This window comes from Phyllobates terribilis, unplaced genomic scaffold (genome assembly GCF_046119375.1).
Source record: "Phyllobates terribilis strain yellow unplaced genomic scaffold, ASM4611937v1 Scaffold_11__3_contigs__length_659146591, whole genome shotgun sequence".
NCBI classification, from domain to species: Eukaryota; Metazoa; Chordata; class Amphibia; order Anura; family Dendrobatidae; genus Phyllobates; species Phyllobates terribilis.
The window spans coordinates 484,999,136-485,022,552 of NW_027362771.1; the positions used below are offsets into that span (position 1 = coordinate 484,999,136).

General features: G+C 50.0%; 1 protein-coding gene across 6 annotated transcripts in view; it reads left to right on the forward strand.

The window, feature by feature from the left end:
- Nucleotides 1-9,060: 9,060 nt before the first annotated feature.
- The window catches only part of KIF23 (kinesin family member 23), a 46,246-nt gene continuing 31,889 nt past the window's right edge, over nt 9,061-23,417 (forward strand). For 5 of the 6 annotated variants that reach the window (XM_073653485.1, XM_073653486.1, XM_073653488.1 and 2 more), the window contains exons 1-3: nt 9,061-9,212; nt 21,088-21,154; nt 21,353-21,481. In XM_073653485.1, coding sequence (XP_073509586.1) covers nt 9,199-9,212; nt 21,088-21,154; nt 21,353-21,481 — 210 coding nt within the window. In that variant the 5' untranslated portion in view covers nt 9,061-9,198. The remainder of the gene's footprint in view (nt 9,213-21,087; nt 21,155-21,352; nt 21,482-23,417) is intronic. The other variant, XM_073653483.1, reaches the window with a different exon arrangement.

Consider the following 23,417-nt stretch of genomic DNA (forward strand, 5'->3'; position numbering starts at 1 on the left):
AGAACTGTGGTATCCCACCCCATCTCGCCCCAGCCCATCAGAAATGAGAAGAACTGTGCTATCCCACCCCGTCTCGCCCCAGCCCATCAGCAATGATAAAAACTGTGGTATCACACCCCATCTCACCCCAGCCCATTAGCAATGAGAAGAACTGTGGTATCACGCCCCGTCTCGCCCCAGCCCATCAGCAATGAGAAGAACTGTGGTATCCCACCCCATCTCGCCCCAGTCCATCAGCAATGAGAAGAACTGCGGTATCACACCCCGTCTCGCCCCAGCCCATCAGCAATGAGAAAAACTGTGGTATCCCACCCTATCTCGCCCCAGCCCATCAGCAATGAGAAGAACTGTGGTATCCCACCCCATCTCGCCCCAGCCCATCAGAAATGAGAAGAACTGTGCTATCCCACCCCATCTCACCCCAGCCCATTAGCACTGAGAAGAACTGTGGTATCACGCCCCGTCTCGCCCCAGCCCAGCAGCAATGAGAAGAACTGTGCTATCCCACCCCGTTCCGCCCCAGCCCATCAGCAATGAGAAGAACTGTGCTATCCCACCCTGTCCCGCCCCAGCCCATCAGCAATGAGAAGAACTGTGGTATCCCACCCCATCTCGCCCCAGCCCATCAGCAATGAGAAGAACTGTGGTATCACGCCCCGTCCCGCCCCAGCCCATCAGCAATGAGAAGAACTGTGCTATCCCACCCCGTCCCGCCCCAGCCCATCAGCAATGAGAAGAACTGTGCTATCCCACCCCGTCCCGCCCCAGCCCATCAGCAATGAGAAGAACTGTGCTATTCCACCCCGTCCCGCCCCAGCCCATCAGCAATGAGAAGAACTGTGCTATCCCACCCTGTCCCGCCCCAGCCCATCAGCAATGAGAAGAACTGTGCTATCCCACCCCGTCTCGCCCCAGCCCATCAGCAAAGAGAAGAACTGTGCTATCCCACCCCGTCCCGCCCCAGCCCATCAGCAATGAGAAGAACTGTGCTATCCCACCCCGTCCTGCCCCAGCCCATCAGCAATGAGAAGAACTGTGCTATCCCACCCCGTCCTGCCCCAGCCCATCAGCAATGAGAAGAACTGTGCTATCCTACCCCGTCTCGCCCCAGCCCATCAGCAATGAGAAGAACTGTGCTATCCCACCCCGTCCTGCCCCAGCCCATCAGCAATGAGAAGAACTGTGCTATCCCACCCCGTCTCGCCCCAGCCCATCAGCAATGAGAAGAACTGTGCTATCCCACCCCTTCCCGCCCCAGCCCATCAGCAATGAGAAGAACTGTGCTATCCCACCCCGTCTCGCCCCAGCCCATCAGCAATGAGAAGAACTGTGGTATCCCACCCCACCTTGCCCCAGCCCATTAGCAATGAGAAGAACTGTGGTATCCCACCCCATCTCGCCCCAGTCCATCAGCAATGAGAAGAACTGCGGTATCACACCCCGTCTCGCCCCAGCCCATCAGCAATGAGAAAAACTGTGCTATCCCACCCCGTCTCGCCCCAGCCCATCAGCAATGAGAAAAACTGTGCTATCCCACCCCGTCTCGCCCCAGCCCATCAGCAATGAGAAAAACTGTGGTATCACACCCCATCTCGCCCCAGCCCATCAGCAATGAGAAGAACTGTGGTATCCCACCCCATCTCGCCCCAGCCCATCAGAAATGAGAAGAACTGTGCTATCCCACCCCGTCTCGCCCCAGCCCATCAGCAATGATAAAAACTGTGGTATCACACCCCATCTCACCCCAGCCCATTAGCAATGAGAAGAACTGTGGTATCACGCCCCGTCTCGCCCCAGCCCATCAGCAATGAGAAGAACTATGCTATCCCACCCCGTTCCGCCCCAGCCCATCAGCAATGAGAAGAACTGTGCTATCCCACCCTGTCCCACCCCAGCCCATCAGCAATGAGAAGAACTGTGGTATCCCACCCCATCTCGCCCCAGCCCATCAGCAATGAGAAGAACTGTGGTATCACACCCCGTCTCGCCCCAGCCCATCAGCAATGAGAAGAACTGCGGTATCATGCCCCGTCTTGCCCCAGCCCATCAGCAATGATAAAAACTGTGGTATCACACCCCATCTCGCCCCAGCCCATTAGCAATGAGAAGAACTGTGGTATCACGCCCCGTCTCGCCCCAGCCCATCAGCAATGAGAAGAACTGTGCTATCCCACCCCGTCCCGCCCCAGCCCATCAGCAATGAGAAGAACTGTGCTATCCCACCCCGGCTCGCCCCAGCCCATCAGCAATGAGAAGAACTCTGCTATCCCACCCCGTCCCGCCCCAGCCCATCAGCAATGAGAAGAACTGTGCTATCCCACCCCGTCTCGCCCCAGCCCATCAGCAATGAGAAGAACTGTGCTATCCCACCCCGTCTCGCCCCAGCCCATCAGCAATGAGAAGAACTGTGCTATCCCACCCCGTCTCGCCCCAGCCCATCAGCAATGAGAAGAACTGTGCTATCCCACCCCGTCCCGCCCCAGCCCATCAGCAATGAGAAGAACTGTGCTATCCCACCCCGTCTCGCCCCAGCCCATCAGCAATGAGAAGAACTGTGCTATCCCACCCCGTCTCGCCCCAGCCCATCAGCAATGAGAAGAACTGTGCTATCCCACCCCGTCCTGCCCCAGCTCATCAGCAATGAGAAGAACTGTGCTATCCCACCCTGTCCCGCCCCAGCCCATCAGCAATGAGAAGAACTGTGCTATCCCACCCCGTCTCGCCCCAGCCCATCAGCAATGAGAAGAACTGTGCTATCCCATCCCGTCCCGCCCCAGCCCATCAGCAATGAGAAGAACTGTGCTATCCCACCCCGTCTCGCCCCAGCCCATCAGCAATGAGAAGAACTGTGCTATCCCACCCCGTCCCGCCCCAGCCCATCAGCAATGAGAAGAACTGTGCTATCCCACCCCGTCTCGCCCCAGCCCATCAGCAATGAGAAGAACTGTGCTATCCCACCCCGTCTCGCCCCAGCCCATCAGCAATGAGAAGAACTGTGCTATCCCACCCCGTCCCGCCCCAGCCCATCAGCAATGAGAAGAACTGTGCTATCCCACCCCGTCTCGCCCCAGCCCATCAGCAATGAGAAGAACTGTGCTATCCCACCCCGTCTCGCCCCAGCCCATCAGCAATGAGAAGAACTGTGCTATCCCACCCCGTCCCGCCCCAGCCCATCAGCAATGAGAAGAACTGTGCTATCCCACCCCGTCTCGCCCCAGCCCATCAGCAATGAGAAGAACTGTGCTATCCCACCCCGTCCCGCCCCAGCCCATCAGCAATGAGAACTGTGCTATCCCACCCCGTCTCGCCCCAGCCCATCAGCAATGAGAAGAACTGTGCTATCCCACCCCGTCCCGCCCCAGCCCATCAGCAATGAGAAGAACTGTGCTATCCCACCCCGTCTCGCCCCAGCCCATCAGCAATGAGAAGAACTGTGCTATCCCACCCCGTCTCGCCCCAGCCCATCAGCAATGAGAAGAACTGTGCTATCCCACCCCGTCCCGCCCCAGCCCATCAGCAATGAGAAGAACTGTGCTATCCCACCCCGTCTCGCCCCCAGCCCATCAGCAATGAGAAGAACTGTGCTATCCCACCCCGTCTCGCCCCAGCCCATCAGCAATGAGAAGAACTGTGCTATCCCACCCCGTCCCGCCCCAGCCCATCAGCAATGAGAAGAACTGTGCTATCCCACCCCGTCCCGCCCCAGCCCATCAGCAATGAGAAGAACTGTGCTATCCCACCCCGTCCCGCCCCAGCCCATCAGCAATGAGAAGAACTGTGCTATCCCACCCTGTCCCGCCCCAGCCCATCAGCAATGAGAAGAACTGTGCTATCCCACCCCGTCTCGCCCCAGCCCATCAGCAAAGAGAAGAACTGTGCTATCCCACCCCGTCCCGCCCCAGCCCATCAGCAATGAGAAGAACTGTGCTATCCCACCCCGTCCTGCCCCAGCCCATCAGCAATGAGAAGAACTGTGCTATCCCACCCCGTCCTGCCCCAGCCCATCAGCAATGAGAAGAACTGTGCTATCCCACCCCGTCTCGCCCCAGCCCATCAGCAATGAGAAGAACTGTGCTATCCCACCCCGTCCTGCCCCAGCCCATCAGCAATGAGAAGAACTGTGCTATCCCACCCCGTCTCGCCCCAGCCCATCAGCAATGAGAAGAACTGTGCTATCCCACCCCTTCCCGCCCCAGCCCATCAGCAGTGAGAAGAACTGTGCTATCCCACCCCGTCTCGCCCCAGCCCATCAGCAATGAGAAGAACTGTGGTATCCCACCCCACCTCGCCCCAGCCCATTAGCAATGAGAAGAACTGTGGTATCCCACCCCATCTCGCCCCAGTCCATCAGCAATGAGAAGAACTGCGGTATCACACCCCGTCTCGCCCCAGCCCATCAGCAATGAGAAAAACTGTGGTATCCCACCCTATCTCGCCCCAGCCCATCAGCAATGAGAAGAACTGTGGTATCCCACCCCATCTCGCCCCAGCCCATCAGAAATGAGAAGAACTGTGCTATCCCACCCCGTCTCGCCCCAGCCCATCAGCAATGATAAAAACTGTGGTATCACACCCCATCTCACCCCAGCCCATTAGCAATGAGAAGAACTGTGGTATCACACCCCATCTCACCCCAGCCCATTAGCAATGAGAAGAACTGTGGTATCACGCCCCGTCTCGCCCCAGCCCATCAGCAATGAGAAGAACTGTGGTATCCCACCCCATCTCGCCCCAGTCCATCAGCAATGAGAAGAACTGCGGTATCACACCCCGTCTCGCCCCAGCCCATCAGCAATGAGAAAAACTGTGGTATCCCACCCTATCTCGCCCCAGCCCATCAGCAATGAGAAGAACTGTGGTATCCCACCCCATCTCGCCCCAGCCCATCAGAAATGAGAAGAACTGTGCTATCCCACCCCATCTCACCCCAGCCCATTAGCAATGAGAAGAATTGTGGTATCACGCCCCGTCTCGCCCCAGCCCAGCAGCAATGAGAAGAACTGTGCTATCCCACCCCGTTCCGCCCCAGCCCATCAGCAATGAGAAGAACTGTGCTATCCCACCCTGTCCCGCCCCAGCCCATCAGCAATGAGAAGAACTGTGGTATCCCACCCCATCTCGCCCCAGCCCATCAGCAATGAGAAGAACTGTGGTATCACGCCCCGTCCCGCCCCAGCCCATCAGCAATGAGAAGAACTGTGCTATCCCACCCCGTCCCGCCCCAGCCCATCAGCAATGAGAAGAACTGTGCTATCCCACCCCGTCCCGCCCCAGCCCATCAGCAATGAGAAGAACTGTGCTATTCCACCCCGTCCCGCCCCAGCCCATCAGCAATGAGAAGAACTGTGCTATCCCACCCTGTCCCGCCCCAGCCCATCAGCAATGAGAAGAACTGTGCTATCCCACCCCGTCTCGCCCCAGCCCATCAGCAAAGAGAAGAACTGTGCTATCCCACCCCGTCCCGCCCCAGCCCATCAGCAATGAGAAGAACTGTGCTATCCCACCCCGTCCTGCCCCAGCCCATCAGCAATGAGAAGAACTGTGCTATCCCACCCCGTCCTGCCCCAGCCCATCAGCAATGAGAAGAACTGTGCTATCCTACCCCGTCTCGCCCCAGCCCATCAGCAATGAGAAGAACTGTGCTATCCCACCCCGTCCTGCCCCAGCCCATCAGCAATGAGAAGAACTGTGCTATCCCACCCCGTCTCGCCCCAGCCCATCAGCAATGAGAAGAACTGTGCTATCCCACCCCTTCCCGCCCCAGCCCATCAGCAATGAGAAGAACTGTGCTATCCCACCCCGTCTCGCCCCAGCCCATCAGCAATGAGAAGAACTGTGGTATCCCACCCCACCTTGCCCCAGCCCATTAGCAATGAGAAGAACTGTGGTATCCCACCCCATCTCGCCCCAGTCCATCAGCAATGAGAAGAACTGCGGTATCACACCCCGTCTCGCCCCAGCCCATCAGCAATGAGAAAAACTGTGCTATCCCACCCCGTCTCGCCCCAGCCCATCAGCAATGAGAAAAACTGTGCTATCCCACCCCGTCTCGCCCCAGCCCATCAGCAATGAGAAAAACTGTGGTATCCCACCCTATCTCGCCCCAGCCCATCAGCAATGAGAAGAACTGTGGTATCCCACCCCATCTCGCCCCAGCCCATCAGAAATGAGAAGAACTGTGCTATCCCACCCCGTCTCGCCCCAGCCCATCAGCAATGATAAAAACTGTGGTATCACACCCCATCTCACCCCAGCCCATTAGCAATGAGAAGAACTGTGGTATCACGCCCCGTCTCGCCCCAGCCCATCAGCAATGAGAAGAACTATGCTATCCCACCCCGTTCCGCCCCAGCCCATCAGCAATGAGAAGAACTGTGCTATCCCACCCTGTCCCGCCCCAGCCCATCAGCAATGAGAAGAACTGTGGTATCCCACCCCATCTCGCCCCAGCCCATCAGCAATGAGAAGAACTGTGGTATCACGCCCCGTCTCGCCCCAGCCCATCAGCAATGAGAAGAACTGCGGTATCATGCCCCGTCTTGCCCCAGCCCATCAGCAATGATAAAAACTGTGGTATCACACCCCATCTCGCCCCAGCCCATTAGCAATGAGAAGAACTGTGGTATCACGCCCCGTCTCGCCCCAACCCATCAGCAATGAGAAGAACTGTGCTATCCCACCCCGTCCCGCCCCAGCCCATCAGCAATGAGAAGAACTGTGCTATCCCACCCCGTTCCGCCCCAGCCCATCAGCAATGAGAAGAACTGTGGTATCCCACCCTGTCCCGCCCCAGCCCATCAGCAATGAGAAGAACTGTGGTATCCCACCCCATCTCGCCCCAGCCCATCAGCAATGAGAAGAACTGTGGTATCACGCCCCGTCTCGCCCCAGCCCATTAGCAATGAGAAGAACTGTGGTATCTTGCCCCGTCTTGCCCCAGTCCATCAGCAATGAGAAGAACTGTGCTATCCCACCTCGTCCCGCCCCAGCCCATCAGCAATGAGAAGAACTGTGCTATCCCACCCCGTCTCGCCCCAGCCCATCAGCAATGAGAAGAACTGTGCTATCCCACCCGGTCCCACCCCAGCCCATCAGCAATGAGAAGAACTGCGGTATCACGGCCCGTCCCGCCCCAGCCCATCAGCAATGAGAAGAACTGTGGTATCACGGCCCGTTCCGCCCCAGCCCATCAGCAATGAGAAGAACTGCGGTATCACGGCCCGTCCCGCCCCAGCCCATCAGCAATGAGAAGAACTGTGCTATCCCACCCCGTCCCGCCCCAGCCCATCAGCAATGAGAAGAACTGTGCTATCTCACCCCGTCCTGCCCCAGCCCATCAGCAATGAGAAGAACTGTGGTATCCCACCCCATCTCGCCCCAGTCCATCAGCAATGAGAAGAACTGCGGTATCACACCCCGTCTCGCCCCAGCCCATCAGCAATGAGAAGAACTGTGCTATCCCACCCCGTCCCGCCCCAGCCCATCAGCAATGAGAAGAACTGCGGTATCACACCCCATCTCGCCCCAGCCCATCAGCAATGAGAAGAACTGCGGTATCACACCCCGTCCCGCCCCAGCCCATCAGCAATGAGAAGAACTGCGGTATCCCACCCCATCTCGCCCCAGTCCATCAGCAATGAGAAGAACTGCGGTATCACACCCCGTCTCGCCCCAGCCCATCAGCAATGAGAAGAACTGTGCTATCCCACCCTGTCCCGCCCCAGCCCATCAGCAATGAGAAGAACTGCGGTATCATACCCCATCTCGCCCCAGCCCATCAGCAATGAGAAGAACTGCGGTATCACACCCCATCTCGCCCCAGCCCATCAGCAATGAGAAGAACTGTGCTATCTCACCCCGTCCTGCCCCAGCCCATCAGCAATGAGAAGAACTGTGGTATCCCACCCCATCTCGCCCCAGTCCATCAGCAATAAGAAGAACTGCGGTATCACACCCCATCTCGCCCCAGCCCATCAGCAATGAGAAGAACTGTGCTATCCCACCCCATCTCGCCCCAGCCCATCAGCAATGAGAAGAACTGTGCTATCCCACCCCGTCCCGCCCCAGCCCATCAGCAATGAGAAGAACTGCGGTATCACACCCCATCTCGCCCCAGCCCATCAGCAATGAGAAGAACTGCGGTATCACACCCCGTCCCGCCCCAGCCCATCAGCAATGAGAAGAACTGTGCTATCCCACCCCATCTCGCCCCAGCCCATCAGCAATGAGAAGAACTGTGCTATCCCACCCCGTCCTGCCCCAGCCCATCAGCAATGAGAAGAACTGCGGTATCACACCCCATCTCACCCCAGTCCATCAGCAATGAGAAGAACTGCGGTATCACACCCCGTCCCGCCCCAGCCCATCAGCAATGAGAAGAACTGTGCTATCCCACCCCGTTCCGCCGCATCCCATCAGCAATGAGAAGAACTGCGGTATCACGCCCCGTCTCCCCCCAGCTACGGACATTTTGGTGGAACTGAGCAAAACGAGTGAAAAAGCCAATAAGCACTACTCAGCCTTGAGCAAAAATTTTACATATTGCTTTTTTTTATATATTTTGATACTTTTGCCCAGTAAAAAAAACACTATTTCTACTAATTAATTTTTTGATTGGAGGGGGTGTTTTTTTTGTTTTTTTTCATTACTGTTATGGGATAAATAACATAATTTTATGGTATTAGTTGTTACAGATGTCTGTGTTTTCATTGTCTCCCCATGAAAAAACATTTTGAAGTGTAAGAACAATTTTTTTCTCTTACATTTTTTTGTTTCAGGACACTTTATTGAATTTTAAGAAGAAAACAAAACAAAAAACCTGTTAGTACCCTGAGTAAAATGAGATCTGAACTCAGAACAGACATCGCTGCCTCCCACAATACACTTGTGCTTCTGCACTTGTCGCAAATTTGTTATACATTTACGAAGTGCACACCACAGGCGTAATTTATCCGCTGGCCACCAGGTGGCGCGCTTCGCTTAGCCGCCCGCCTCGGCTTGTCTAGCAGCCCTTAGCGCGGCTCTGTTGCAGGTCATGTATGACGTCTTTCTTCACTGTGATTGGCTGAATTTAAAAAATACCATACGCGGGAAGCGGAAATCTCACAGCTGAGCGTGAGCGACCGAAACGAGTAATCCGCACCGTGATATCCGGGCCAGGAAGCCGAGATACCGGAGCAGCGACGCCCGGCTGCAGACATGATGAAACCACCGTGAGTGGCGCTGGGAAGTTTCCGTTATAGGCAGGAGCGTGCGCCAGCCAGAGTACCTGCTACCTGCCGCTGTATGGGGTGTATATGTGTGTGTGTATATATATATATATATATATGTTGGGTCTGGACTCACTTTAGGATGGATCATCAATTTCAGCTTCCTGGAAAACCCCTTTAAAGGGGGTGTCCAGTAAAAACTAGTTGTCACCTCTCTCCATGGCTGGTTCCTACAGTTGGGATCTGCACCTGTCGGCAGAACAGGGAATTTTTATCCACGTTACAAAATAGTGTGGCAGGTCAGACCCCGACCGCTGCTGCACTGATTCCTTATGGGGCTGCTGGGAAAAGGTGGATTGGTGCAGATCAGAGCCCCACGATCAGCACGTTGTTACTTATGCTGTAGAAAGGTGCTAACTTATTTTCACCGGATATCCACTTGATGACCCCCCCCATATACATTAACGGCGTTGCCCACTACTAGGACAACCCCTTCTTGATCTAAATGTTCGGCCACTATAAAATAAAAAAGCTTGTACTTGCCTCCCATGCCGTTGCCGTTCAAGTGGTGTCGGCACTCGCGGTCCAGGGGCTCTCGTGCAAAGGTTATGACAAGTGATGCCCGGCGCCCAATCAGCGCTGGTGTCACTGTTTCCGCCTTTGGACGTTTTGAACATGAAGAGGAAGTCGAGGCTGCCGCTGATCTGACTTCTGATCATGTTCAAAGGCGGAAACAGTGACAACAGCGCTGATTGGGCGCCGGGCATCACTTGTCATAACATCTGCATGAGAGCCCCTGGACTGCGAGTGCCGACACCGCTGGAATGGTGCCGGCACGGGAGGTGAGCATAGGTATTTTTATTTTATCGTGGCTGAACATTTAGATCAAGAAGGGGTTTTCCTTGTAGTGGACAACCCCTTTTAAATTAAAGGGTTTTCCCAAAATGGTAACTTTTAGAATGTTGGGGGTCAGATTGGTGACATCCGTCCCCAGCGATCCCAAGAATGGAGCTCTGCAGTGTCTCATAGGAATGGAGCCAAGGTCAATCTCCATTCAAGGTGGGGTCAGCAATGGGTCATTCTCAGGATCACTGGGGAGAGTGTCTCTGTTGTTTTTCTTTTAAATATATACGCATGTGTGCTTTTTTGGAATAACCCTTTAGGCTATGTGCCCACGATGCAGAAATGCTGCATATTTTTTAAGCTTCTCCCTGGCAGGAAAAACGCATGCGTTTTTCCCGCCAGGTAGAAGCGTTTGTCAAGCGTCTTTGCAAGCATTTCTGCATGCGGGTTATCAAGCGCTTTTCCAAGCGATTTTAGCAACACTTGGAAAAGTGCTTGACAACTTGTTCACACTATATAAATCCATGCAGCCGGCATGGATTTATATAGTATGACCAAGTAATAGTTAAAAAAAAAAAGAATAAGAATGGTGAAAAAAAAAAAAATGTATACTCCCCTTCCGGTATCTTCCTGGTGTCATCTCTGCTGCGTCGCTGCGTCCGGTCTCTTGCAATGCTCGTGGTGGTGTGAAGGACCTGCGGTGATGTCATTGAGTCATGTGATGGGTCACATGACTGTGACGTTATGGCAGGTCCTTCACAACAGCGCGAGCATTGCAAGAGACCGGACGGCGTGGACAAAACACCGGGAGGACATCGGAAGGTAAGTATTAACTTTATTTTTTATTTTAAATTTTTTTTTTTTTTTTACAGATTCTATGGTACCCAGGTCTGGATGAGAGTCTCCTTTCCTCCAGACTTGGGTACCATCCGCACATTAGAACGCGCCAATTACGCAAGTACAGATGCAGTATTGCGGAATTGGCGCGTTCTAATGCAAGTCAATGGCGGCGATTACGCTGCGTGTCCGCAAAATTAATGGACATGCTGCGGATTTTTGAGTTCAGCATAAACGCTGTGGAAAAATACGCAGCATGGGCTTTGAAAGTGCGGAATTGCATTGGAGACCATGGGGGAAGGTTTACCAAGCGTTTCTGCTGCGGAAATTCCGCAGCGTAAACGCTTGAAAAACGCATCGTGGGCACACAGCCTTACTGTTAGCTGAAACCACAATTTTGGTAGAACCACAGCTGAGCATTGTGTGTTTGGGGCTCTCCTGACTTTTCTCTATCAGATGATGTGGCAGAGAACTATTGGGCATGTTTAATTTCTGGGTCTTTTCTATCCAGGGACAATGGATAGCTGCCCGGGGTTTGAAGCTGTATTATATATGGGAAGAGGGTTGAGGAGAGCGCAATGCATGTTTGGCCGATGGAGACATGACATTTTCTCCAGCTTTAGACTAGTGGCTATGGGTTGTTTGATGCCGCTCACATCCACATAAGCGCCGATAACGTTACGACCCCACTTACCTGCCGAGTTGCAGGGTCTTATCAGCATTGGCACCACTCGCCTTTGATGTGGAAGTAAGCAGTGCCAGACATCCTTTACACTGACACCTTGTAATTCATCATTTCCACTGTGGTGGTGCTGTACAGAAGTTGAGCACTTTCTGACAGTTTTCCTTGACACTTTTTATAGCAGAATGGTAAAGGCCATTGTGTAATCCAGTGGGGGACCTGTAATAATCTAGGGAGCCCTTTTAGGGTAAATACATTTTTTAAAGTGAACTCCGCCATTAAATTTTAAGTCTTCGTAGCCTGTGGTGGGAGGTGGTGCTGCAGATTAACTGAACACTTGCTCCCATACTGGATCCCTACACAGGTTACAGCTGATTAGTGGGGTCCTAGCAAGGGGACATCCTGTGATCTGATTGTTTGGGTAGCCTAACAAAGTATTGCAAGAACGAACAACCCCTTTAATGTGGGGAAATTGGGGAAAAACATTCCTCCCAATGTTGGACAATCAGCATCTGCCTCATGGGGTTTTTCCTTCCTCTGGATCAACATGTTAGGTTATAGGATGGACTTGTATCTAGCTTCAATCTTAAAAACTGACTGCTATCACTGGCACCTCCTGAGAATTACCTGTGGTGACCTGTGTGTATGGAATAGCCAGTGCTTTGTTCACCTTTATGTACTGGTGCTACATACCAGAATGGTCTCCAGAGAGGCGCTTCCTTATTTTGGAAGCTACACCCATGTTTTTTCCTCATTAATCTTCCTGTTTCTTATACACATAGCAGCGCTGTCCTACATTTTCTATTTTGTTACACTATGTTCCACTTTGCAACCAATGTTTATTTGCTGAATGCAACTTTGTCAGTAGCGATTTATAATATCCTTTCACTTTGTCCATCACAGGAGCTATAGACAGTGTGTCTCTATTGTAACAGGTTGCAAGCAAAGCCCAGTGCAGACTCCTCCTGCAGCCATGACTACACTAGGGGTATGTGCACACGGTGTCATTACTCCCATGGCAGTCGCTAAGGTTTCGCAAGGCAAAGTCACTTCAGGAAAAAGCCAGCGGTATTTTTCCTGTTGTCTTTTGCGGTGGCTTCACCACCGGAGTCTTTTCCTATTGTTTCATTTATAAATATCCAGCGGCTTCCAAATGAAGCCACCTGAAGAATGGACATGTTACTTCTTTTAACAGTTTCATGGTTTCTAAGGCTAAGTGCCCACGAAGTAGAAATGCTCTGGATTTTTTCTGCATCTCCTTGGCAGGAAAAACACATGCGGATTGTACATGCGTTTTTCCCGCCAGGTAGAAGTGTTTGTGAAGCGTTCTTCACATGCATTTCCGCATTTGGGTTGTAAAGCGCTTTTCCAATCGATTTTAGCATCACTTGGAAAGTGCTTGACAACTTGGTCACGCTATATAAATCCATGCAACCAGCATAGATTTATATAGTGTGACCAAGTTACGATGCTTCTTAATAGTAAGAAGAAAAAACAGAATAAAATGGTGAAAAATAAAACCTTATACTCACCTTCCAATGGCCCCCGGTCTCCTTCGACGGTGCTGGTGTCTTCGACGGCTCGCGGTGGTGTAAAAAGGACCTTCCATAACGTCATTTAGTCATGTGACAGGTCATGCGACCGCCGACGTCAGCGGTCGCATGACCTGTCACATGACTAAATGACGTCATGGAAGGTCCTTTTTACACCACTGTGAGCCGCCGAAGATACCAGACACGCACCATACAGGAGACCGGGGGCCATCAGAAGGTGAGTATAATTTTTTTCTTTTATTATTTAAATTCTTTTTTAACTACAGGTACTATGGTACCTGGGTCTGGAGGAGAGTCTCCTCTTCTCCAGACCCGGGTACCATCCGCACATTGAATCGCTTAATATCCACATGTAGTCATGCGGATATTAAGCGATTCAATGCAAGTCAGTGGCGGCAATTAAGCCGCGTGTCCACAAAATTAATGGACATGCTGCGGATTTTTCATCAATGATAATCCGCAGCGGAAATTTCCGCAGCATGTGCACAGCACATGTGGATTATCATTGGGGACCACGGGGCAGGTATTACCAAGCGTTTAAGTGTTTTCGCTGGGGAAATTCCGCGGCAAAAACGCTTGAAAAATGCATAGTGGGTACGTAGCCTAAAGCAGTTAAAAGAAACAAAAGAGACTGCACTAAAATGTGTTTTTTAGATTGTTGTCCATTATGCTTATTTTTTGTAGCGCTTGTTCAGGCGGAATCTGCCTGAAGACGTCTTGTGCTCATACCCGAGCAGCCTGTTTAGTAAGGGAAGGGAATTTTTTTGTTTAAATAAATCGAGACCTACCTTCCAAGCAATTTTATTGCCTAATAATTAAATTTTCAGGTACTTTGCATTAGTAAATGGAATTTTGGACTGTACTGAACCTTAAAACATTAATGTCAGTGTTTCTATTTCTTCTCAAATTTGCGGCTACAAATTCTCCCTATATCTGGGTAGAGTTGTCTTGTCATGACGTGCAGAACTTACTTGAAGCCCCATTGATACAAATTTCGAGTTAAAAAAAATATCTGGCTCTGCCTTGTGCTTATTACAGGTGTCACATCACCTGTAGTCTTAAAGTCTAATAGCATTATTAACCTGCCTGGCGCCTGCACTTAGCCGGACGCTGTTGGGACAAAATGAACTTTATTATCCCCCCGGCAGTGTTCAGCTTCTAGTCATAGTGGCGGCGCAGGTTCGGTCACCGCTCTGAGTATACACAGCGGTGGCTGTAACTGCACCCCTAGCCCTGACTGACAGCCGGCCCCAATGCAGAGCCAGTGTCATTCAGGGCCAAGGTCGCGGTTACAGCTGCCTCTCTTGTATATTCAGAGCGGTGAATGAACCATCGCTTCACCCTGTAACAGGAAGCCAAACTCTGCTGGGGGGAAAAAGTAAATTTTCTTCCGGCAACCTTCTATGTGCAGGTGCTGGGCTGGTTAATAATGCTGTTATCTTGCAAATTTACCCCATATCTGCAGGTTAATAGGGTTTTTTCTGGTGACAGGTTCCCTTTTTAAGATGTGGTTAACCAAGTAGTAGACTCCTTTAAAGAACATGAGAAAAAAATGTTTTAATGTGTATCAGATGGGTGTTATACAAGCCAGCTTTTAGCCAGTCGTTGCCACTATTGTTGTTTCCCACCCATACACATGCACGCTCTCTTTGGCTGAGCATGTGTGCTCTAAATGGTGAAAGCAGAGTAAGCGGCTACCAGACTCCTCCACCTGCAGCTTATTTACCCCGAGAACAAAAGGATCTGGGTTTTAAAGCCAACTTATGTATTCTTCTGTTCCCCAAAATGCTGTGTCAGTGGGGAGACTAGTGACTGCAGTCAGGTTTAGCTGACCTTTATTTATGTGTATGGCCACCATAAATGGTTCAGTGTCTCTGTGGTGGGTAAGAATACTTGCTGTGTCTGCGTGGTTTTGGACTTAAAGGTCAGGAGATATAAAAAGCCTTCAAGGTAAGATAAAGATGTATTTGATGGTTATCTTGTAGGACAGACTGCTTCTGTTGGCTAATAATTTCTTAGGCACTAAATAACTCGGGTTTAAAAGTCGACGTGTTCTCATGGTATCCCATGAAGCTCGGTATTTGCCTTCCCAGTGTAAAGCTAACAATGCCTATGTTGTATGTGGCTTGGGGTGGGAGCCTTGCAGGGTTGTCAGAGGCCAGGACAAGGTGGAGCACACACTGGCCCCTTGCTTATGAAGCCGCTTAGGTATTTTCTTTGATAACTCTCAACGCTTAGGAATGTGCAGGCTATGGGTGTGTACGGGAAAAATAATCCCCCCCCCCCCCCCCTAACAAGGCTCTGGTAATCTGAGTTCCCAGCATAAACTTCAGGATCATGTAAAATCCCAACAAGAACAGGAGACTATGCAGCAATGATTGGTTCAGCCCGTGATCGAGTTCTCATCGTGCTGGCACAAATATGAGCAGAAATGTTAGGATATGTGCCCACGATCAGGAAATGGCAGCGTTTTGATCCCAGCATCTCGCTGCGTCCAAAACGCTGAGATCAATCACACCGTTAAATCTACATGTGTTCATTGAACAAAGCGGAGTAACTACATTGTTTCTATTGTAGAAATCTCTGTTGCAGAGACTAGCATTGACATACTGCGGCTTGTAAAGCAGCGCTGCAGGTGAGTTTATGCAGCGTCAAATAGAACCACAGTGGGCGTGGGATTTCTATAAATCCCATCCACTGTGCTTTTATCGTAGAACACAGCGTTTTGGACGCAGTGCAGATGAGCTGCGTCCAAAACTCTATTCCTGATCGTGAGCACGTACCCTAAAGTGACATTATTATTATTTATTATAGCGCCATTTATTCCATGGTGCTTTACATGTGAAAAGGGGTATAATACAAGAACAATTACAATAATCTTGAACACAATGTGACAGCGACTGGTACAGGAGGAGCGAGGACCCTGCCCGCGAGGGCTCACAATCTACAAGGGATGGGTGAGGATACAGTAGGTGAGGGTAGAGCTGGTCGTGCAGCGGTATGGTGGAGCGGTGGTTACTGCAGGTTGTAGGCTTGTCGGAAGAGGTGGGTCTTCAGGTTCCTTTTGAAGGTTTCCACGGTAGGCGAGCACGGGAGAAATCTTGTATACGGTTGTGGGAGGAGGAGATAAGAGGGGAGTAGAGAAGGAGATCTTGTGCGGATTGGAGGTTGCATGCAGGTAAGTACCGGGAGACTAGGTCAGAGATATATGGAGGAGACAGGTTGTGAATGGCTTTGTATGTCATGGTTAGGGTTTTGAACTGGAGTCTCTGAGCAATGGGGAGCCAGTGGAGAGATTGACAGAGAGGAGAGGCCGGGAAATAGCGGGGGGACAGATGGATTAGTCGGGCTGCAGAGTTTAGGAGAGATTGGAGGGGTGCGAGAGTGTTAGAGGGGAGGCCACAGAGCAGGAGGTTGCAGTAGTCAAGGCGGGAGATGATGAGTGTTTTTGCAGATTCATGGTTGAGGAATGTGCGGATCCGGGAGATATTTTTGAGTTGGAGTCGGCAGGAAGTGGAAAGGGCTTGGATATGTGGTTTGAAGGAGAGTTCAGAGTCCAGGGTTACTCAAAGGCAGCGAGCCTGAGGGACTGGGGAGAGTGGTCAGCCATTGACGTTGATAGATAGGTCAGTTGGGGGGGTTGAATGAGATGGCGGAAAGACGATGAATTCTGTTTTGTCCATGTTAAGTTTTAGAAATCTGGCAGAGAAGAAGGATGAAATAGCAGACAGACATTGTGGGATTTTGGCTAGTAAGGAGGTGATATCAGGTCCAGAGCGGTAGATCTGTGTGTCATCAGCATAGAGGTGATAATGAAAGCCATGAGATTCTATGAGCTGTCCCAGGCCTAAGGTGTAGATGGAGAAGAGCAGCGGTCCTAGAACTGAACCTTGGGGGACACCGACAGATAGGGGGCGAGATGAGGTGGTGTGTGAGTGGGAGACACTGAATGTCCTGTCTGTTAGGTATGAGGAGATCCAGGATAGGGCCAAGTCTGTGATGCTGAGAGATGAGAGAGTCTGTAGTAAGAGGGATTGGTCCACTGTGTCAAAGGCAGATGACAAGTCTAGGAGGAGGAGGACAGAGTAGTGTCGCTTAGATTTGGCGGTTAGTAGGTCGTTGGTGACTTTAGTCAGTGCAGTTTCAGTAGAATGGTGCGGTTGAAGAGGGAGCAGGAGGAGAGGTGGGAGGACAGCTCAGAGTGGACATGTTGTTCCAGTAGTTTTGAGGCATAGGGGAGAAGTGATATGGGGCGATAGCTAGACACAGAGGATGGGTCAAGGGAGGGCTTTTTGAGGATGGGTGTGATTGAGGCATGTTTGAAGCATGAGGGGAAGACACCAGTTGTTAGTGACAGGTTGAAGAGGTGGGCTAGGGTTGGGATGAAGATAGTGGTAAGGTTTGGGATGAGGTGGGACGGGATTGGGTCAAGTTTACAGGTGGTGAGGTGTGATTTGGAGAGTAAAGAGGAAAGTTGATCTTCAGAAATGGTGGAGAAGGTGATTTTGGAGGAGGAAGGTTGAGTAGGTGTGGGGAGGGGCTGTGGGGGCTTTAGGCAAGAGTTTTGTTTGATGGTGTTAATCTACTGCTTGAAGAATGAGGCAAAGTCTTCGGCTGAAATAAGTGGAGAGGGAGGAGGCACTGGGGGACGGAGGAGAGAATTGAAGGTGTTGAATAGTTGTTTGGGGTTGTTAGACAGGGAGGATATGAGAGATGTGAAGTATGTTTGTTTAGCTGCAGTGAGTGTGGACTTGAAGGTAGTGAGGGACTGTTTGAATGCGATTAAGTGCTCATTGGAGTGGGACCTTTTCCATCTACGCTCAGCAACCCTGGAGGCCCGTCGCAGTCCTTTAGTTAGGCTGGTGTGCCAGGGTTGTCTGTTGATTGTGCGAGCATTGGTATGTGTGAGGGGGGCGACCGAATCGAGAGCTGCAGCGGTTGTGGTGTTGTATAAAGTGGCAGCAACATCTGCATCATGTAAGGAACTAATGTCTGTAAGAGTGAGTGTAGGTCAAGGTGTTTGAGATTTCTGCGAGGATATGCAAGTTTGTGGAGTGGGGATTTTTGCCCTGGGGAGGAGAGAGAAGAGAATGTGAGTAGGTTGTGGTCAGAAAGAGGGAGAGGTGTGTTAGAGAGGTTAGATGGGGAACAGAGGCGGGTGAAGATGAGGTCCAGTGTGTGGCCGTCTTTGTGGGTGGGTGTGGAAGACCACTGAGTAAGACCGAAGGATGAAGTGAGGGATAGAAGCTTAGAGGCAGCTGAGAGGGAAGTGTCAATGGGGATGTTAAAGTCGCTCATAAGGATAGTGGGGATGTCAACGGAGAAGAAATGAAGTAGCGAAGTGGTCAAAGAAAGTGGTGGTTGATCCTGGGGGGGCGGTAGATGACAGCCAGTTGGAGGTTGGAGGGGGGAGTAGATACGCACGCAGTGCACTTCAAAAGAGGGGAGAGTAATTGAGGACGGCAGTGGGATATGGGTGAAGGAGCAGTTATCTGAGAGGAGGAAACCTATTCCTCCACCGTGCTTGCCGGTGGGGCGGGGGGTATGGGAGAGGTGGAATCCGCCATACGAAGTGCAGCAGGAGAGGCCGTGTCAGAGAGGGTGAGCCCGGTTTCAGTGATGTCGAGGAAGGAAAGCTTGTTAGTGATGAAGAGATCGTGAATGTAGGAAAGTTTGTTGCAGACAGAGCGAGCGTTCCATAGAGCTCCTGTTAGGGGGACTGTGGAAGCAGGGGCTGGGCGGATGGGTATAAGGTTAGAAGGGTTACGAGAGTTTGGGATAGATCATGAGTAGGAGGTGGAAGTGATTGTAAGGATGTGGTGAGGAGGGCCGGGATGTGGAGAGATGTCGCCGGCAGTAAGGAGAATGGACATGGTGTAGAAAAGCAATGGCAAAGTTGTGACTATGGGAAACCCATTAGTTAGCCACTGGATGGGACAGGAGTCGCCCCCTTTGGATGGAGCATGGTTCCACAACACTCAAAGTAAATGGCAAGATACAGTGCTCTCTCTCTTTCTCCTTTCAAAATCTATGGGACTGACAGTGCACATGCCTCTACCTCATCCTATTCAGATAAGGGGACCGCTGATCTTGATGATGGGAACCAGACAGATCAGATACTATTACCAATCCACTGGATAGGTGATAGTTTTTCCCATAGTCACAACTTAACTCCTTTTTCTTTTTTTCTTTCTTTCGTTGGCTAGGCTGTTTTCATATCCTACTTTGTTTGTGGTCAGCCAAGAAAGCTTCTAGTACATATGCTGACTCTTTATATGGACTCCCACACACCTGATGGAGTCCTAAAGTGTTCTTTTGGCTTCTAGTGAGCCAATATGCAGTGATAGAGATACACAGGGGGTTGCATATGTAGGAATACAGTTTTCATTCATAAGATTTTTTTATTATGTTAGTAAATAGGTAGATGAAGCCTGGCTGGTTGAATTGCCACAATGTTCACCAAATCTTACCCAGATGGACTTTTTCTTTTAGGGAGTTATTAAAGGGGTTGTCCACTACTCAGACAACTCCTTCTCAATCGTTAAGTTCCCCCTTATAAAATAATACCTTATACTCACCTCTGGTGTCAGTGCTGTTCCAGGAGTGTCAGCACTGGCTGTCCTGGGGATCGCATGATATTGGCCGCAGGGATTGTGTGACATAATCAGCCCTGAATTCATTCTCTCCTCTTTCGGACAAATCAGATATCCAGACTAAGTCAGAGCTGCAGCTGCGCTCACTTCCTCCGGTTGTCAATTACGTCCGTAGGAGAGAGATTGAAGCCAGTGCTGATTGGCCACAGGGATCGTGTGATATAATAATGTCACACGATCCCCGGGAGAGCCAGTGCTGGCACCGAATGTGCGTATAGCTGTTATTTTAGGCAAAGGAAAACCAGGGTTGTTACATAAACAATGATTAAAAAATGCATTTTATTCTATTTAAAAGAATGAAGGATAATCCACGGTTAAAAATAGTGAGAATTCTGATGCCATTCTGGCGGGACTGCTCTTAGTCGTAGAGTACTGTGTATTCATTCAACCAAGTGATAGTAATGTATGTTCTGTTTTTAGTTCTGTTCTGATCCAGTTGAAATGCCATGTACTTTACGCCAGGACCACCTTCTCTCATGTCAGGCTTTTGGTATAACGGGCTTTATCGAAGATACTACAGACTATTTGCACATGGCTTTTGCTGCATGGGTAGCTTTCTCCATAGAGGGCTGTAGACTAACAGCTTTCCCCATACCATCTTTGCCGTTCTCTTTCCCAAAGATGAAATGGCACAGTGAATATGGATGTTAGAAAGTTAAAATATTTTGTAGCACTTTTTTTTTTATTTATTTTTTTATATATACTGATCTATTCAGTTTAGAAATTACTTTAAGGGGATCTCTATATTGGAATCCCCCATCGATACCATTTATAAACCGCACCCCTCAACAGACTCAAAACTGCTCTTCAGTAGTTTATTAACCCTTCAGGTGCTTTTTAGGAATTAATACAAAGTGGCATGACCGGAATGAACTATTTATTTTTTTATTTTTACCACTAAAATGTTGCTAACATCTGAACAGGCCACTATAGCCGGTAGACTTTAAGGCCGTTATTTGCCCTTGGATTGCAAAGAAACTATCAGGACCTCACAATTGTGATCTCAGGGTGCTGATGGGGTTAAAGAAAGAGCTCCCACACTCCGTTAACCATTTACATTCTGTGGGCACTTTTGACAGCATCTAAGGGGTTAAATGGCCATGGACCTGCCAACCCTGACCATGGCTGATGCCGGCTATAGTGAAAGCTGCTTCTTCACATATCAGGGGATGCTATTCTCTTATAGTTTAGGTCTGTAAAAAGATGTAATGGTGGTCACTAAGGGGTTAAATGTTTTATCAGCTTATTATAAACTATAATTTTACATATTAATATTTTTGCTTTCATTAAACATTTTATCTGATCTGCAGGCGAACCAAACCTCCGCGGAGGGCCCTTCTCAAAAAACCTAACAGTGGACCGAAGGATCCAGTTGGAGTAAGTTTGTAACATTTTATAACACAATAGGAAGAATTTAAAAAAAATATATATATAAATATATCTATTCATTCATCTTTGTTTTTTTTTTTTTTTGTTTGTTTTTTTTTTTTTTTTTTTTTAGTACAAAAGTCATAAGATGTATTATGGAAGTACTATTTCCAATGACTGAATTATCATGTTACGATTCCTCCCCAGGTTTACTGTCGGGTGCGTCCTCTCAGCCCCACAGATCAGGAATGCTGCATTGAAGTGATCAATGAGACCACCGTACAGCTGCACCCCCCAGATGGCTGTAGAGTCAACAGAAATGGAGAATACAAAGAGGTGAGATTGGGTCTGACAGACTTTCTATTTAGCCTGTGCACAGCTTCATGGTTTACCTCCTTCCTTTCACATCCAATTTTTTTGGCGCTTTCCCTCCCCTTCTTCCAAGAGCCATCATTTTTATTTATTTTTTTTCCTCTATAGTATCTAACAATCATAACCATAGGATCGTGCTTGCACAATGAGAGTGAGGATTAATCCAGGGAAATCAATGCCCCTCCAACTAGTCTCACCATTAATGGTGGTGGTTTAGATGAGCTAAGGCAGCTGTCTGGTTCCCCTATAAATAGTCTGAGTTTCTATTGGTGTCTGAGAACTCCTTCTTGGACTCCCAAAAACTTAAATTGGACTCTGGATTTTTCTATAGACTCCTTTTAAGCCTTTAATATAAATAAAGCAAAAAAAAAAACTTCTTTGCAGAAAATCAGCTTTTTCTCTAATAACCCCCCACGACCGCACACAGGAGGATGTAACCCCACCCTAATAGGGACAGGAAATACGAAGGGGTTTAAATAGCCCCTCCCACATCCTCCATTCAGTGTTATTTCCTGTCCCTATCAGGGATGAAGAGGTCATCCCTGGTGTGCTGGGCTGACGACAGGCACTGGGGGAAAGCTATTAGCTGGGCAGCGGAGGATCGAGCAGTTTACCTCTCCTTCTCAGGGCGCTGCTCCCGTCTCCTCCGGATTCGGGACCCCATCCTGCAGTCTCGGGCAAGGTCTGCAGGATCTTCTGACTGGAGGCCTCTTTGAGCTCTCTGGTCCATCTCCTCCTCCTCTCCCCTGCTGGATGCGCGGGCGATGCCGGCTCCAGGATGTGGGGCGCGGGCCGGAAGTGACGCCGGATGATGACGCCATTTCCGGCAGTTTTGCATTCCACTGTGGACCGCATCAGAAGCTAAGGGGAAAAAAGCAGTAATGCCGCCAGTGATCACAAGTCTTCACCTGGACACCGGGGGAGGAGCCCTCTAAACATAGGGAGGCGCTGGTCCAGTCGCCCATAAAGGAGCCCTGGACAGGAAGACATCTACAGGTAGGACAAAACCATGTCTGTTGAAGCTTCTCGCTCTGCAAATGTAGAGCCCAGCGCTGGTCCGGTCCCAGTAAGTATGGCACTGGTAGTCCATCTCCCAGATGCAGGTAATAGTGATTTATAGCTCCCCTTCCCTTCTCCCCTCTCTTGTAGGGGGACAAGAAACCTGCATCTGGAGAAAAAGTTAAACCGTCACGCAGATGACCCATCTGTACAAAAAAACTATCGTCCTCCCATAGAAAGCCCCTATGCAAGGACTGTATGGAGAAGATTATCAGGCAGGAACAACCTTCCTTAATGGAAGAGATAAAGGGGATTGTACGTCAAGAGATCAAATCCTCCTTAGCCTCGGTCACTCTCCCTACGCCCTCACCTAGTCAGGGTTCTACATCTACAGTCATGGCCAAAAGTATTGAGAATGAGACAAATAGTAATTTTTCCAAAGTTTACTGCTTCATTTTTTGTAATGGTAATTTGCACATACTCCTGAATGTCAAAGAGTGATCAGCTTAACAGCAATTACTGTACTTGCAAAGTCAATATTTGCCCAGAAAATGAACTTTAACCCCCAAAACACATTTCAACATCATTGCAGTCCTGCCTTAAAAGGAGCAGCTAACATCGTTATAGTGATTGATCCATTAACACAGGTGTGGGTGTTGATGAGGACAGGGCTGGCGATCAATCAGACATGATTAAGTAAGAATGACATCACTGGACACTTTAAAAGGAGGCTGGTTCTTGGTATCATTGTTTCTCTTCAGTTAACCATGGTTATCTCTAAAGAAACATGTGCAGCCATCATTGCACTGCACAAAAATGGCCTAACAGGGAAGAGTATCGCAGCTACAAAGATTGCACCTCAGTCAACAATCTATCGCATCATCAAGAACTTCAAGGAGAG